The sequence below is a fragment of the Melanotaenia boesemani genome, chromosome 12, assembly GCF_017639745.1.
Source record: "Melanotaenia boesemani isolate fMelBoe1 chromosome 12, fMelBoe1.pri, whole genome shotgun sequence".
NCBI lineage: Eukaryota > Metazoa > Chordata > Actinopteri > Atheriniformes > Melanotaeniidae > Melanotaenia > Melanotaenia boesemani.
The window spans coordinates 7,298,140-7,316,106 of record NC_055693.1 but is presented as its reverse complement, the minus strand read 5'-3'; the positions used below and the strand labels follow the sequence as shown (position 1 = coordinate 7,316,106).

Genomic DNA, 17,967 nt, shown 5'->3' with positions numbered 1-17,967 from the left:
ATAAATATAACAGACACCTTATAGGTAATGTTTTGTCAGTGATTATGCGTTTTCATAGTTGAGTATTTTTCCATTGAAGGTCAAGAAACACATTTTAACATCACATTTCCCCCATTGAACTATTTTACGTAAAAATAGTCTTTCAGTTTACATCATGTAGTGTCTTTTGATTATTGCAACCTCCCAATAAGGTAATCACTCCATCGAACACACACTAAAGAGGAGCTCTCCAGCTCGGATTTGAGCATTACATAAGGCCTGTTACATTCATTAATACATCTACGCACTTCCAATTTTCAATCATGTTTAGGGTTTGAGTGTAGGAATGTTATTATTATCAATTGATTGACAGCATGCATTATTTGAACTAATTACGAATGGCTGTATAATTATTAGAATGGTTTCATTCTTGTGTAAACACAGCTAAGACATCACTTTTTTTTTTAATAAACAAAAGAGCAGTGGTCTGAAAAGGAAGAGGAAAAGAGTTTGAAAGGAGTCCATATACAGAAGCTGAACTCAGCCAGCCTGCAAACCCCGGCTTGGCCTGTTGCTGCATTCTCTCTGATCTGAAACCCTTTCATGTCAATTAAAAGCCACCTTTGATGAAATAGATTTATTAGAAAGAAAGAAAGAAAGAAAGAAAGAAAGCAAGAAAGAAAGAAAGAACGAAAGAAAGAAAGAAAGAAAGAAAGAAAGAAAGAAAGAAAGAAAGAAAGAAAGAAAGAAAGAAAGAAAGAAAGAAAGAAAGAAAAAGAGTTATTTTATTTTTAAATTCACAACCGGATGTTGTTTAGCTTACGGAAGCTAACTAGTATTTTGCACCAACAGTCAGCTAATAGCATGTATGCTAAGTGTGTAAACCCTGGTAGCTGGCTCTTTTAAACTAATTTCTGGTTGCTATATAATTCCGTTGCTTTCTCGTATGAAAATTGAGACAAACGACAACATTTCTTGATTCTATTAGTTGCTGTGTCGGGATTTATTAATTATTACTTTTACCATATTTGGCGTGAACATGACATCTGCTTAGATTGGCTTGGTAAGTAAGTGAGTGCTGACTTTGCTCTAAGAAAACACATCTGGCTAAAATTGATTTCTGTATAAATACATTTATTAAGACCGTTTTTCTCCTTGAAGCCTATACAAACGCGATTAGGATTATAAGGAAGTTCTGTCGTGACTGTGGGAGTGACATTTGGTCTCTGTGCAGCAGAGCTGTCTTTTTTGCTTTCCAAACACAAACTTTTATTTATTTTTGCATTTTATTTTATTATTTTTTTATTACCTATTTGATTATATCCAGCTCCCTCGTATGCCTACTGTACTAGTAACACAGATCTCAGTCCTTGGTCGTCTGACACATTAATTTTCTGGTTGATTTAAGTGGTTGATTTTATGTCTATGAAGTGGCTCCAGATACGAAACATACTTGATTTACAACTGCATGACCACGAAAATGCAGAAAATCTTCTAACCTGAGAGTCTGGATAAAGGTGGAAAGGCGTTTTTCTTCTACAAATGACTATGAAAATCAGATTTGATGTTGGGTAACTTTTAAATTAGCTGTTGATGTGAACAGCCTAGGTGAGCTATTTTAAGCAAAATTCTAAGTTTATTATAACTTGTGTGTCAGTGTGATTGTGTTGAAGGTTCATGTTCTCTGAGCTCCTCATTAAATGGTTTGTGTCTGGAGTTTGATAGGCTGACACTACGTTGTGGTTGCTTTATTTTTTTCATCAATATTGCTGATTTTTTTTATGTGCAGCACTTTGGAGACATGTTTTGTTTTTAAAATGTGTTTTATAAATAATTTGGATTGGATTGTGGAAATGGTGAGACTGCTGTCATGCTCATGTTTAATAAAGCTTAAAACTCATCCTCCAATCTGAGGATGCAGGACTCTTGGTAGGCTTGTTACTTAAATTAATATAATTTGATTAATGCTGTCTGGTCTATGGTGGCCTGAAATGAAGTTGCGAATATTTAGAGTAGCTTCAGAAATTGAGGACATTTTTTATTTATCCAAACTTTTCTGACATTTTATAAAACAAAGAGGGGAAAAAGAGCTTCAGTGTGAGAAAATAGGTAGAGATACTGTGTGTTATTAACAGTGAAAGAAATGGTAAGTTCAACTTTTATTTTCATGACCTTTCTTATATCTGGAAGGGGTTTTATTTAATGATCTTACCAAGTCATTTTTATATGGGGCAAAAAATGTAAAAAATTAACATGAAATGTTTGGTATTCTGATAAATGAAAACATTTAATAGCCTCCACACATCTGTGTCCTAACTAAGAGGTAATTCCATCATAGTAGAGGTTAACTCTCAGGCTATAATCAGAGAATCTAATTTCAGATTTTGGGGGGTTCCTCTATTTGCAGCCTGCTTGCTTGGAGGTGCAGCGTGAGCTCGTTGTGCCACAGGGGATGGATCCTCTGGGTGCTCGCTCCCAGTTTGTGGATATCCAGACTCTTCCAACATGGCAGCAGCAGCCGGGCGAAGATGATGAGAACATACCGCTGGACCAGAGCGACAGCCTGCTCAGCCAGCAGTTCCCCTCGCCTTTTCCCGTAAGACCAGAGATCAACCGCAAGATCATCCTCTTGTGAGTCACTCATATTTCATCATGATGCTGCTTAAAGTGTGAAAGTATGCTGCTTATGCCACCACCATGCTTCACTGTTGGGATTGTATTAGGCAGGTGATGAGGTGCCTGGTTTGCTCCACACATACCACTTAAATTTAAGGTCAAAAAGTTAAATCTTGGTCTCATCAAACCGGAGAATCTTATTTCTCGTAGTCTGGGAGTCCTTGATGTGTGTTTTGTTTTGGCAAACTCTGTGTGGGCTGTGTTGTGTCTTGCACTGAGGAGAGGCTTCCATCAGGCTGCTCTGCCATAAAGCCTCGATTGGTGGAGGGCTGCAGAGATGGTTGACTTCCTAGAACTTTCTCCCATCTCCCCACTGCATCTCTGGAGCTCAGCCACAGTGATCTCTGGGTTCTTCTTTAACTCTCAACAAGGCTCTTGTCCCCCGATTGCTCAGTTTGGCCAGATGGCCAGCTCTAGGAAGAGTTCTGGTCATCCCAAACTTCTTCCATTCAAGGCTAATGGAAGCCAATGTGCTCTTAGGAACCTCAAGTGCAGCAGAAATCTTCTTGGAACCTTGGCCTGATCTGTGCCTTGCCACATTTCTGTCTCTGAACTATTTGGTCAGTTTCATTGACCTCATGATTCTCATTTGCTCCGACACGCACTTTGAGCTGTAAGGTCTTATATAAACAGGTGTGTCCATTCCTAATCAAGTCTTATCAGTTTAATTAAACACAGCTGGACTCTAAAAAAGAACTTACTCAAGGATGAACAGAAGAAATGGACAGCGCTTCAGTTAAATACACAAGTGTCACAGCAAAATATGATATTTCAGTTTTTGTTGTTTAATAAATTATCAGTAATGTTTACAACTCTGTGTTTTCCTGTTGAAATGGGGTGCTTTGTGTGCAATAATGAGGAAAAAAAATTATTGAATCTTTAAAGAAAAATGTTGCATGTGGTGCAAATCCATTAACCCAGGAACACCATCTTTACACTGAAGCAGGGTAGTAGCAGTATCATGCTGTGGGGATGCTTTTCATTTGCAGAGGGTGGGATGCTGGTCAGATTTGAATAATGATGAATGGTGGGAAATCCGGGTAAATTCTAAATGAAATGCTGTTGAAAGCAGTTGAGACCAGTACAGATGCTCGACTCTCAGAATGAGAATAGTTCGAAGTTGCAACTCAGTCAGCTACTTTGCAGCTTCAAAGTGACATGTTGGGTTGATCAAACGTTACAAACACCACAGAAATGTATTTTAATTTAAAGTTTCATAGCTGGAAAATAGTCAGAATGACAGGGTGTGAATACTTTCCCAAGGCTCTGTAAAGGTAGATCGATATCTCATCATTTTTAATCAGTTTGTGTCATAGTTTGACAACTTGTTAAAAAAACACAAACCAAGAAAATGAGAATTTATACAAATATTATGTTAAGACTAAACATATAAAACTTTTGAAATATCAAACATGATTAAGATTCATTCTCTTAACACGGTTTTGGAGATGATAAAAACTCCCATTGTCAGGTCCTCCATCTGAGGAAAAGTTTCTGACCGTGGAGTAATAAGATTAATTCGGTTTTTTGTGGAAAATTTAGGTTTTTAGTCAAATTTAGATGCTGTTTGAGCAGCATGCTCTCCACGAATGTCACTATTGTTCTTAGATACTTTAAAAAATTACTTCTATTTCTGTTTTGGCCAACATGTGGCAGCTTCGTTTATATATTTAAACTGTTCTCCTCTGTTCTGGAGAAACCTGAACAAGTCGTGTGATCAGTCCTGTTTGAACTTTGATCTCTTATCTTGGTTGTGCTTTTTTTAAGGCATTGTGTAACCACAATAGATCAGGCCCATTTAGGTGATGCACAGTAAAGTCATTAGTTTCTAATCAAGTTTCTCTTTTTCACCTCAGTTAATTTTTACACTTTTATGTCTCGCAAAAAAATGCAGCCAAATGTAGAATGTCAGCTGATTATGCATATTTTCAGCATCTGAGACTTATCAGCTATTTCTACACTCATCTTCACCAGAATAATGATTTAAAGTTTACACACTTTTTTATTTTATTAAAGGAAACATGGAAAAGAAAGAGAGAAAGGGTCAGAGCAGGAGATAAGACAAGAGTCACTGTCAGACTGACTTTTACTGGCTGGACAGAGTCCAGAGAAGAGACACGATGCAAGACAGAGGTCGAATTAGCCGTCGTTAGGGGGTTGCCAAAGTAAGAAAATTAAGTTAGTGGGGTTTTTAATTCATTTAAAATGCAGCTGCAGCTTCAGCTCTTTTTTCTACTTTAAAGAAATGTTTTCGCACATATTGTAATGACATTTTTAACAGCCTCCAGTCATCAGTGTTCTGTTTGACACCCTTCAGCATGCTTGTGAGAGTGATGTGAAATGTTTATGGTTGAGTGGTGCTGCAGCTTTTCTTATCGCAAAGCAAAAACATTGAACTCCATTTAAGCAAAATACTACATTTATCTTGGGTTAATATCAACTTTTTTTATGCTAAACTAGAGCATTTAAACCTTTACAAGTACAACACCGGCTGTTCAGTAAGTTTAAACATTTCCATTTACCACTGCTTTGTTGTACACAAACACTAAACACTTCGCAAACTGGTACAAGTTGTAATGGTGATAACGGTGCTTCATCTCTATGTGCAGCCTGGTCTCACACAACTGGCAAATATCACATATGCACCGTGGCCTTGTTCACTTTCACAGCCATGTTTGAATGAAGCTGTGATGAACATTAACATATGTGAGCAATATCTGAATAAATAACTTATTATGGCCATCAGTTTTAATTTAATGACTGTATCAGATGTTGGCTTTATCCTGGGGAGTAATTTAAAGTCATCAGATGTTAGTGGTAATTGTATGTATGTGTGTGTGTTTTGTGTAAGTGCTGCCTGTTCCTCTCAACATGCTCAGACAGACCAGCTTTGACTGCAGAACACCTCTGAAATCCTCTTTGTTGATGAACACATGACCATGTGTGACCTGACTTGGCTGCAGTTTCTCTGTAGAGGCCTTGTTGTTGCAGCAGTCATCATCTGGAAGAAGCACATTCCTGCTGCGGTAACATGACCAGAGCTCGAGAAAAAATTTCCCTCAAGCAGTCACATCGTTTTAACTTGTGACCGTTAAAAATCAAAACATACAGTATCTACCTTTTAGAGATCAATGATAAGAGTTTTAGTGTTATCAATACAACTTATTTAGAAAGCAGCATGGCCCATGTTTACTGAGGTACATTTATTCTTCCTCAAATACTGAATTATATCCACAAGTAATAAAAATAACATTACACCGCTGCTGCAACACCAACAAGGCTGCATGTAACGCAGACATTTGTTTTATTTGTTTTTGCTTATGTCTAATAAATTAATTGATTCATGATTATCTCAGACTAATCAGCCTGATGGATCATCTTTCACTACTGTTTATTACCTGTGGTCAGAGCTTGCATATGTACACAAACTGTCCCCCTGCAGGCAGACTTGTCTTTCTTTTGCTGGTACTTATTTAATTGCAGACTTACTTTACAACTCATCCTTGATTCTGATCTGCAAGTTGAGTCTTTAAATGTTAAAAAGCCTGTTTTAATTCAAATGTACTCAAATAAGTACTGCAGTGAAGTTGCCCTGTGATGGATTGGTGACCTGTGCAGGGTTTACCCTGCATCATGCCTGGTAGCAGCTGGGATAGACTCCAAATTCAGAGACTACCCACAGTGTAATAAGCGGGTATAGAAAATGGATGGATGAACAGCAGTAAAGCATAATGACCTCATGTATTTTAAAAACAATTCGTTCTTTTCTTCCATCAGTATTTAATGAATCACTGAAGGAACTTACCATGGTATTAAAAAATGGTGAAAAGTGGTAATCAGAAGAAATCCAACCACTGATACTTCTTCGACACCTGTAGAAAAAAATTTATTAATTTTATGTGGAAACTACTATTTCCCCCCCCATTTTTCATTAACTCATTTTGAGTGTTACTACAGATGATAACTGTGTCAGGTGCATGGAAGATGAAGGTGACGAGGCAGTAAGCAAGCAGACATAAGAAATATATTTTTATTAGAACAAAGGGCGATGCTACAGCACAGTAAACCAGTACATGGAAAAGTTAAAAATAACATGGAGGACAAGGAAAGACGATATGAAAGCAATGATGAGGATCTGGCAACAAACAACAGAAACCATGGGGTATATATACCGAGGGAACTAAGGACAGGATGAGGAGCAGGTGGATTAATTAGCTAACAGAAAGCAGGTGAACAGAAAGTGATGTAAGCTGAAGCAACAAAGGAACAAATAAAACAGACATGAGATTGAAAATACATCAGTTCTGAAAAATTAGCATATAAAGCAACATCACCAGCTAAAGCCAGAAATTCAAAGCAACTATAACTAAAAGCAGAAAATCCATGGATCATTAAAAACTGTAAAATCTATAAATCTATAAGTTTGGTAAAAATATTAGTGCTGCAACAAGTCCAAGAGATTGAGATATTACTGCCTCTGCGTTATCATTTTGTGGTATTACCTGTATTTTTCAGGATAATTAGTTTATCTTTATTGCAGCTTGTTTTATCATGTTTTTTATTTATTGGTTATTTTCACCCTCACATGTGCTGTTAGGCTCACATCATGTTTAACCCGGTGTTTTTGCTTCAGATAATTTCTTTTTCTGTGTCATTTTTCATCGTTTTCCTCTTCATTTTCTGTAGTTCAGACCTTTTGCCAAACATGACAGAACAGGAAATCCAAGACTCATTTTTCGGTGAGAGGTTTTCTGGCAGCCTGACTGGATTTACGTTGTGTCCCATCTCTTATTAACCTCACAGAGTTGACCTAAAAGAGAAGAAGACTTTTTCCTTCCTGGTTTTGGTGGCTTAACTTCCCTTATGATGAAATGATTTCAGCACGAGTTCCAGTATTTCCTCAGTGTTCTGTTCCAGCAAAAATAGCTCAACAACAAAGGCTTTAGACTTGAGCTACATATTTTTAAAGGTCAGACAATTGCATTTGGAGTAATTTAGAGATTAACTGGAATAAATAATAAATAAGTGGAAAATATATGCAATGGAACAAATATATCACAAAAAAGTTTTAATGGCATTAAAGATGAGGAATGAAACAAAATTTAACAATAGCTCTAAATAGCTCACACACACAAAGACTTAAGATCAGACTTATTCATAATTACCACATTTTTTTATTTGACTGATAGGGTTGTTTTAATTATGGAAGCCTTGAGCACACTTGTATGTGTTTTTTTTTTTCCTTTAATTTAGTCTAATGTGATCAAATACAATATTAAACAATATGAAAAATAGCCATTTGTGAAGGGAAATGATAATATTCTAATATATAATACATAATTCAATATAATAGAGGGATATTATGTTATTAACTACATTGCATTAGTTGTAATATTATATGAAATCAAATAAAATGAAATCATAATTTAATTCCAGTTCATCCTGGTAGTTTTTACTGGTAGTTTTTCTTTAACTTCTTACATCAAAGTGCTTTACAGAAATAACAGAGAAAGAAAAGAAGCCAAAAAGACTGACAGCTCAGTGATAACTCAGCCTAACAAGACAGGAATTTTAAAATAGTTTTTTCTGCTAGGGGCTGCAGGGAAAGCACCATGAAAACAACAACGAATGCCACACTGGAATCTCTCAAAGGGCAAAGTTTGAAGTCAGAAGTGAGCTTTTGTTTGGCAAAGATTGTAGTGAGAGACAAATGGGGAATAAACAGATAATTTCCAAGCCCCCCTGGAGAAATGGAGCAGTTTTCTTCTTAACATTTCAAGATGAACCTGACAAAGACCCTGGTTTCCCAAAGTTCAGTATTTAGTTGTTTAGTTTGATTCAAAGTCATGGACTTGGTTTATAGAATACCATCCTTATATGACCATGTCTTTAATAACCTCTTTATGCCATTTCAAGATGAATAGGTAAAATAAAAGTTTTTGTCATTAACAGTTCTTGCATTGATGACCTCCAGTTATTTTATTTTATTACTTTATATTCTTATTTAGTTTGTTTTCATTTTTAACCATGAAATGTTTTTATTCTTTCTGTCACAGCACTGGCGACGTTGCCCTGTTGAACTGCACCGCCGTCGTGAACACAAGCAACGAGTCGCTAAATGACAAGAACCCGGTTTCTGACAGCATCCATCAGCTGGCTGGACCCGAGCTGCGGGACGATCTCCTCAAACTCAAAGGTAAAGGTGAAAGGATGCATTACTGAGGTGAGCAAGAACAATTTGTCTAGAGCTCATCTGCTCAGTGATGATTCAGGCACAAAACGAGTTGGAGTCCATTGAATTTAATAAAATGGTTCTCACTGCAACTCTGTATGTCTATAAGCAGCATCCTTTTAAGAGGGATCGACAACTGCCGAAAGGTTGAAGAAAATCTGAAATCATCTTGTGGCCTTCCTCAGTTATTGTTGTCATAAAGATGATTAACTTGTCTAATGTTTATATATTAAAATATGTTTTTTTTTATCTTGCTTTTATGCTGTCAACGATAGTCTTTCTGTCAAAGACAGACTTCTGTTGTCCGTCTCAAACTAAGTTCAAGCCAGATTTGTTTGTGTGCAGGATGTCGGACAGGGGAGGTGAAGCTGACCAAAGGCTTTAATCTGGCAGCGAGGTTCATCATCCACACGGTCGGGCCAAAGTACAAAGCCAAGTACAGGACGGCGGCAGAGAGCTCGCTGTACAGCTGCTACAGGAACATCATGCAACTGGCCGTGTAAGAAGCACGCTTCACTCAGCCGGATACCTGCCAACATTTATGCATCAAACATCTGGCAAAGCAGCGTGTCTGATGAGTGACGTAAACTCCTTTAGTCATGCTGTGTTTCTCTGTCTTCTCAGATATGACATTATTTTATAAGCAGTATTTTGGATTAAAAAAAAAAGCTTCCCTAAGCTTTCTATTTCTTCCCGAAGCCTTCAGTATGAGACGTCCAAGCTGCAGCTGTTTAGGGAATTTAGATTAGCTTGAAGTTCGAACTCCTTTAAGTTGTAAGCATAGTCTCCTGTTTGCTGGTGGATGTTTTGTGGTATAATGCATGAAGTTCTGCAGCGCTTTGTACCTCTGGTTTACAGATGGACTGCAGTCGTTAAAACAAAGAGACATTTAGATACAATCCTTATAATTCTTAGATAAAATGTTACTACCGACGAATATTTTAGATTAGAAGTAAAAATATATGCCTAATCTCCAACAATTACCTTTTTCAGGATCTTCTATATTTGTCATGTTTTAGTGTAAACAGTTTTGTTTATTTGAAGAAGTGACCCAAGTTTAAAGGTATTTTACAGTGTGTAGTTTTTGTTGTTGGTTATTTTGTCTTTTAATAAAGTTTTTTTTTTTTTTTTTTCTCGACAGGGAGCAGTCGATGACGTCTGTCGGCATCTGTGTGGTGAGCACAACAAAAAGAGGTTACCCACTGGAGGATGCTACACACATTGCTTTCAGTAAGACACAAAAAAAGAAGTCAGTCATGAGCAGCTGTTTATTCTTTTATCACATCTTAATATTTTTTCTGATACAAGCGATTTCCTACAGTCACAGGTTGTTGGTTGGTTGTTGGTTTGTTTATTTACGACTGCGTCCAGCCACTGGGCCACACACATGAGCCTTTGCTTAGGTTTTAAAGCCATACAATGGATAATTCAATTGTAAAAGAGTTCCCAGAATTCCCTTCTTTTTGGCCTTTCAAAGTTCACCTTGATAGATTTACTCTGTTCATGACAGTACGTAGCTAATCCTGTGGATGGGTGACCGCTTTGTAGAAATACTTTTCAAAATTGTTAAGCTTAAAGACTATTTAAATGCCTTTTCTTCTTATTTCTGTGAACACAAGTTAGTTAAATAGTTTCAAAAACTGGTTAAATTAAATAGAATCAACATTCTTGGAAGATTTATATTCAACTGTCATGTTTTGTGAAAAGTTAAATTATAGATATGACCAAGCTAGTTAAACCATGAACAGAGAGGTTATAAAACTAATTTGAAAAGATAATTTAGTATAAAGTTCAGCAAAGTAAGCTGCCATTGTACAAATACAATGGGAAGGTTATAAAAGGGAAACATGCAGGTCAGACAAGGGAGACGTCCAAGGGTCAGGGTAGACACCAATCTGGACTGAACAGGAAGACAAGGCCAGAACTTTTCTCTGGTGCAGCACCAATGTTGATATCAAGTAAAGCACCAGAGAATTTTCCAGTCATTACCTCTGCAGACACGTTTCTCATTCCATCGATACAAAGGTGGTTTGGTGATTTTCAGGATGATGATGCATGTGGCAGCAAAACAAAGACCTCAAACTTTTTCTCAGGAAAGACATCTGCTCGATGGCATGGCGAGCACCTGGATCTGAATGTGATCTAATGAGGATCTCATGGTCAGAAACTTTTCCTCGTGATCTCATTTATGATGCAAATTGGAGAAAAAAGAAAAAAAAGGTCAGTGACAAGGTCATCCAACGAAACAACTGTTGTACAAGAAAGTTGGAACCTGATTGATGAAGAGGGAAAAAAATGGCCAACAATTACGTCAATTTTATTTAACTTCTTAGGTTTGTTTTGAAATTCCAAAATATTAATCTCTTAAAGAAATACACCGTAATTTTAAAATGATTTATGTTTTGCTAAATAAATAAACTACATGAGTGTTTCCTAGGGTTGTAGCATGCTTGTCTCTTTATTGTACACCTAGAATACATCAATACTCTGTTGACATATCAAACGTACTTCCTTTCATCCAACAAGCATAGCGGTATAGCAGGATGTCTGTTGTTGGTTTAAAACAAAACAAAAACATTTGGACTCAACTTCTCTCTTATCGTAGAAGCATTCATGCGAAGTCTGGCTCTGCCCTCACATCCTTACTGACCAGGCCAAGGCAGGTTTATTTTCAGTCAGGTCTGTTATAGTCCGACCTACGTGTAGACAGCGCTCTCTGCTGGAATCAGATGAAATGGGATTAAAGGTTCAGCTTGTACGCGCTGTGTAGGGTCTACAGCCAGTTTGTTCCACCAGATTACAACAAATACCTGCACACAGTTACACTGGAGACTGGGATAAATAATTAAAGCCAAAGTAGTATTCCAAACACACTGACAAAGTTAGCCATTTTAGTAATTAGCTCATTTTGATAAATTGTTAAGCCCCTTGACAGTTGATTTTCCTTTAAAGAAAATTCTCTTTTTTCTGTACACACCACTGGGGAAAAAAAATGGTCTGTTTTATGTTTTAGTACATCAGGTAATGGTGTTTGTGTTGGTGTGTTTACAGGAACAGTGCGCCGGTTCCTGGAGAATCATGGAAACAGCATTGAGACGGTGGTGTTCGCAGTGTCCGAGACAGAGGAGGTTTGTCCGGCTCAGATAAATGTTATTACTTAGCAAGCAATAACTGGGTGTTCTTAAAAAAAGAATGAAGCAGAAGTGAATTTATCATTTTTATTTGGATCGATTTTGCAGTCTGAAAAGTAGATTCACCACTTCAGTCACTTTAAAAAGTTTTAGAAATATTTTTCTTTAAGACGGTCAGAAACTTGATTCCTGCATTAAATACAGTATATTCCTGTATGTACTGAAATATACTGAAATACGATATGAGCACTGGTGTGTTTGTTCTTTCAGTCTGTGTACAAGAAGTTACTCCCTCTGTATTACCCTCGCTCTGAGGAAGAGGAGAAAGCCTGCCTGCCTCTCATCCCAGCCGACATTGGCAACTCTGAGGGGGAACCCGTCGTCCCAGAGAGACAGATCCGCATCACAGAGAAACCAGGCACCCTGGAAGGTATTGGTATAGGTTTTTTTTTTCTTTTTTTAGTTTTCCAATATTAGAAAGAAACATATAATGTGCTTCACATAATGTTTTTTCAGGTGGTTTGGAAACTTGTTTTGGTGTTCAAGATCATCCAAATTTCCTTTGGCTTTGAAAGTTACCAAAACAAGCACACGTGCACAATTTTGAATTGTATCCTCTTTATTTCCATCAGCTTTTTTTTACTGAAGATGAGGACCGTGTGTTGTTTTGTTTCCTCTGTTGAAGCATCTTAATATTACCTGGGAATCTAAAGAGGACAGAATACTAGTTGGTAATGGGTCACAATAGATTATTTCTCTGTGGGTAAGAGTTGACTCTTCTTTTTTTTTTACTGGCCATTAATTCACTTCAGGGACCACACAGTTCGGTCATCCAGCCATTCTGTCTGCCAGCTGCCACATATAGTCAGCTACAACATCAAATATATTGCAATGATGAAGGTCAGGACATGGATTCAATATTAATAGGAGCAATGTTTTAATTCTGGTGTTTAATGAGACAGTCGTAGGTCATGGAAAAAGTGAGGAAGATCATTTTGCAACTGGGCCAATGGAACATCTGGCTCTGACAGACAGGCAGACGTCTTTTCCAGTCTCATCTACATATTACGAGGAGTTTCAGCTGTTGACCTACAGGCCTGATGGTTATATTTATTGGTTGTTTTGAACGCTTCTTATAAAATATCATCTTATTTGCTCCCAAATGAGATGATCGTTCAACAGGGAATTAGTTTGGTTTTATTTTACTGCAGAACTGTGTTAATAGAGAACTTTTACAGGTTTTAGATGACAAAAATGTAAGAAAGAAGCGATAAAGGTTTGGACACTGGTCGAGGTTGAAAATTTAGCTTGTATTTATAGATGAATATGCTGCTTGACATGTTCAGGTAGGTATTTTTTTTATATATATATAGAGTAAACATTTCCATTTATCATGCATTATTATTCATTTCCTTTTTTCAAATTTAACCATGCATCCATCTTCTATACCACCAGTCCAAGCTGGAGCTTCCCTGCAATTAGCAGGTGAGAGGCAGGGTACACCTGGACAGGTCACCAGTCCATTACTAGATCAACACAGAGAAACAACCGCTCACACTCACTCCTAAGAAGATTTAGTGACCAGTTAACCTGGTCTTTGGATGGTGGGAAGAAGCCGGAGTACCAATACTTGCACAGGGAGAACATGCAAACTCTGATGGTGCAAACCACACAGAAAGGCCACAGTTTGAACCCCTCCCCAGCCAAGGCTCGAAACAGCAATGTTCTTGCTTTAAGGCAGCGGCGCTACCCTTCACACCACCATGCAGCCCTACTTTCAGTCACATCTGTAAACATATTTTACATATGAACATAAAGACAAAAATACTTCAGGTAGCATTATGTAACTTTCAGGCCTTTAAAACCTCTTCAGACTCGTTTGATGATACACTGGCATTCACTATGAGCATTCCCAGAGTCATAGTTGCCCAGCAACATCCCTGGACTGCACCTATTTCACAACTTCTTTCCTGGGATGCTTCGTCACGTTATAGCAGCATTTCCCTTTATGGCACCGCGTCACATGGCAGCAACCGGATATCAATGTACTGACTGTTTAAAATGCGCACTGTAGCTGATTCATCAAAGAAACCAGAGAGGACATTATCAGAGGTAGAGAGAAAGGGGCGGAACAGGAGATGATGTAATCGTCACCATCAGGTGGACTTTTACTGGCTGGAGAGAGCTCAGAAAAGAGGCAAGATGGATGCTGAATTAGCTGATGTTAGGGGTGAGAAAAATCGGCTAAAGTTCAGTCGTGGGGCTTTAAAGTTGGAACCGGTACAGGAAAAGAGGAAATCTGCTCTGAAGATGCCATTCTTACAGTTTAACTATGATTTATAAACTTTTAGATGCACTCAGCATCCTCTAGGGTTCATGTAAGAGTGTGACGGTAAGATTTGATCAGGTTTGTTCATAAAGTTGTTTAGAAAACGTAGTGCATAAAATCAAAAACAAGAAAATCCTAACAAAAAGAACACAAAAACAAACAGTGTTTACAGAAGTATCAAAGTATAAAAAACTACACATCTATATATATAAATAAAATATAATATAAATATAACAATAAATAAACAGTGAAACAAATTTCAGTTATCAGGTTTCAGTATTTAATGCTGCTGAATTATTTTGGTTAAAAACTTGGATCTGAGGTCCTGAAATGAAAGGGCTTTTAAAGCTTTGACTTGGTTAAGAATTATCTAAACATGCAGCAGCCTGACAGAGTGAGTTTTAGCCTTTGTTGAGTGCACACTGCTGTTCCACTCAGAAATGCAGTGGTTGTTGTTATCCAGCTTAGTATTTTTTATAAATTGGCATTTCAAATAAACTGAAGTTCAATTACATGCAGCCTAGATTAACCCAATTATAATACAATTCAAATCAATTCAGTAAGCATTGGTCTAGTATTGTAACATTAATAAAATAAAATCATTAAAGTACGTAGGTAGGGTAGGATGACACGGCTCTGTTAAACATTTAACGGGAATTTCCCTTTCAGATTTCACAAGTTGTTTTTCTGTCTGGTCAATCTAATGATTATTAACTAAGCTGCTTGTTTGCAACTCAACGCTAGTTCATTATTAAAATGATCTGGTTGTATTTGTGTTTGTACAGCAGGTTTGAGTCAAACTGATTGACAGGTACCATTTAGAGAGCCAACAGTTATTTATTCTCCTCCTGTAGACTTGGTGTCATCATGATGGGCAGTTTTAGAACCTCAGCTGCTGAGCTGGACACTTCTGTCGGCATTTTTTATATCTTGCAACCACACACTTAGCTTCCCTTCTGAGTAAAACTTGATTTAAGTCTTAAAGTATGGAGTTCTACGCTGTGACAATTTGGCAAATCTTCACATAAAGATTGACAGGTACCATTTACTTGAAGTTATTTACTCTCCTACTTGTAGACTTTGACTCGCCCTGAGATCACTATGAGTGTGTGTGTTTCTATAAGGACACATTTTCTCTTGTCCTCCACTGATCCAAGATTGGGTCACAGCGGTGGCTGGCTAGCGACATGTTACAAGCTTCCTCAGCCAAAAAAGAGAAATGTAATCTCTCCTGTGACTTCTGAGCTGGACGCGCTAAGAAAACCTCCAAAGGAAGTTAGCTTTTAGACGTTCCGTTCACATGCCCAAAGCACCACAGATTGCTCCTTTTGGATGGAGCAGCAGCTGTACTATGGTTGCACAAACTAATGCAAGGGTTGAAATATAGCATCACTACTGTTGAGTGCCAGTTGGTCAGTCCACCTAACCCTATTTTACCTGGTAAAATGTTATTGTGGAGCATAGGATAGTAGTAAAGCAATCAGTACCGTGAATCTTTACCTTCATGTGCTGGTTTCACATCATTGTTAACCTGCAATATTCCATCCTAAACTATAATATTTCAACCCTGCCACCACGTCTCACAAGGCTTTAAATATTTCACATTGTAGATAAATGTGTGATCTTCATTTGGCTTCATTTACCATGGGTGAGAGCTGATAGGAGATGAGGGCAGAGTTAGGAAGTCTTTAAACCAGGAGAGCTACAGTGTGATAGTAACTCCAATCCTTTGACCACTGATTTGTTTATAAACAGATTAGATTATCAACATGTCTGCAAGAAAAGTACCTCAAACTCTCTTTCAGGCCTTAAACACTATGCAAACTGTACTTTGTATGACCTCTCTAATGTACCTTCCCCAGGCTTTTGTTTGCACTGTAAATGTTAGGCTTTGGTGAGTTGGACTGTAGAATTAGCTCCAGCCCATGTGTCAGGGAGTGTTTGTGGTCTGCATGTTGAGCCTGTTGCCTCCATTGAACTCGAGTGTGATGTCTGCTGGTGTGATGCTTCAAAGCGGGGAAATCTGGCTTCAGAGTGTTGACCCAAAGCAACACCCTGATGTGCACACACACTGACAGACACACATGGTCATGTGGATGTTGGTAAAATGTGTGCAAAATGTGTAGTTGTAGAGCAACAGAACTTATCTATGGTTACAGTTGATTGTGTTTATTGATTCAATACCAAAAATTTGTACAAATAATTATAAATAAATATAATTTTTGCTGTCTGATCACGATCCTGTGTAATAAAATTAACAAAAACAAGAAAGTTTACTCATGCAAATATATATTAACATTCATAAAAAGAATTAAAAAAGAAAGAAACAGTAAAAAGCCGAGATTTAGAGAGAAAAAGCATCCTATCAGAAATCGAATCAAACTGAATTTAGGTTTTTGTTCTTTTCATGTTTATATGCCGGAAAAACTTGAATATGAATCTATTTTGATTGCAAACTTGCATCATGAAGGACTACTGAACAGGTTGCATTGCTGTGTATGTAAGCTTGCAGTAACTCCTGACTCCATTCAAACTAATCGGTTAAATTAAAAGCTAATAAACAAGCCATTTGTTTTCCCAGACGACTGTGAAGAGGAGAGCCTGGAACTGGATCTGGGTCAGGTGGGGAATCACGCCTTCGCCAGGATGGAAGGTGATGTGGACAAACAGCGGAAGTTGATCCTACAGGGCCAGATGTCAGAGGCAGCCATGCAGAAACAGCACCAGAGAAAGTAAGAATTCACAAATTAACTACAACCTGCCTAAACCAGAATGCTAAAAATGATGGAGGGTGCAGTATAATTTAGAAACGGCCAACAAAGTGATGGTGAACTCAGCTTTCACACATTATTCATCAACTCAACAGTAACTTTCCTGCTTTAAAGTTTTACCAGATGTTACATAGATGTTAAATCTCTATGAAGGCATTAGTTTAAGTATTTTATTGCATGGCCGCCCTGTAGTTTTAGTGTTTGTTCAGCTGTGTAACCACATGATGTGGCATAAGATACAACTGTTTTGTATTTTTAATCCTGCAGCTACAGTCGCTGGCTGGGCCGAGCGAGAGCGGAGGATCTGTCAGACATCGCTGCTCTGAAAGCCTTATATCAGACTGGTAGGTGTGTGTGTGATGGGCGGGATGTCACAGCGACTGATCTTAAGTGAGAAGCTTAAATGGTTGCTTGTGTGGCTTAAACTGTGATCTTTTATCTGGTTAGAAGTTTCTTTTTAACCTGAGTGTTCTCAGGACTGGTGGATTATACAGCCATCTGTTTTCTCAGCTTTTGTACACAGAATACTTAAAAAAAAATAAATAAATAGCAGTGTTTATGATGTTGATCATCTTCTCAGGCTCCAAAATAAAGATGATTGATCTAAACAAACAAAAGGTGCAGGCCAAGCATAACAAACACTGAAGTGGCCTTTAGATTAAGTCAAACTAAAAAATATATAATAATGAAATCTAATGTTTATATCTGATGTCTTATAATATAATATAATATAATATAATATAATATAATAGGGATAATATAGATAAAGTAAAAATAAGATAAAATGAGTAAGATAAGTTTATTTTTTAAAGCATAATTCATGTACAAGATATAGTTCAAAGTGCATTT

General features: G+C 37.4%; 1 protein-coding gene across 5 annotated transcripts in view; it reads left to right on the top strand.

The window, feature by feature from the left end:
* The first annotated feature begins 823 nt into the window (after positions 1-823).
* Positions 824-17,967, top strand: part of gdap2 (ganglioside induced differentiation associated protein 2) — a 54,684-nt gene continuing 37,540 nt past the window's right edge. For 3 of the 5 annotated variants that reach the window (XR_006012239.1, XR_006012238.1, XM_042001792.1), the window contains exons 1-10: positions 824-1,042; positions 2,387-2,610; positions 8,712-8,851; positions 9,233-9,386; positions 10,029-10,117; positions 11,939-12,015; positions 12,289-12,448; positions 13,474-13,503; positions 16,929-17,079; positions 17,386-17,462. Coding sequence is in view for 3 of the 5 variants with exons in the window: in XM_042001792.1 (XP_041857726.1) it covers positions 2,432-2,610; positions 8,712-8,851; positions 9,233-9,386; positions 10,029-10,117; positions 11,939-12,015; positions 12,289-12,448; positions 13,474-13,503; positions 16,929-17,079; positions 17,386-17,462 (1,057 nt within the window). In the remaining 2 variants the exon portion in view is untranslated. The remainder of the gene's footprint in view (positions 1,043-2,386; positions 2,611-8,711; positions 8,852-9,232; positions 9,387-10,028; positions 10,118-11,938; positions 12,016-12,288; positions 12,449-13,473; positions 13,504-16,928; positions 17,080-17,385; positions 17,463-17,967) is intronic. The other 2 variants (XM_042001791.1, XM_042001793.1) reach the window with 1 other exon arrangement.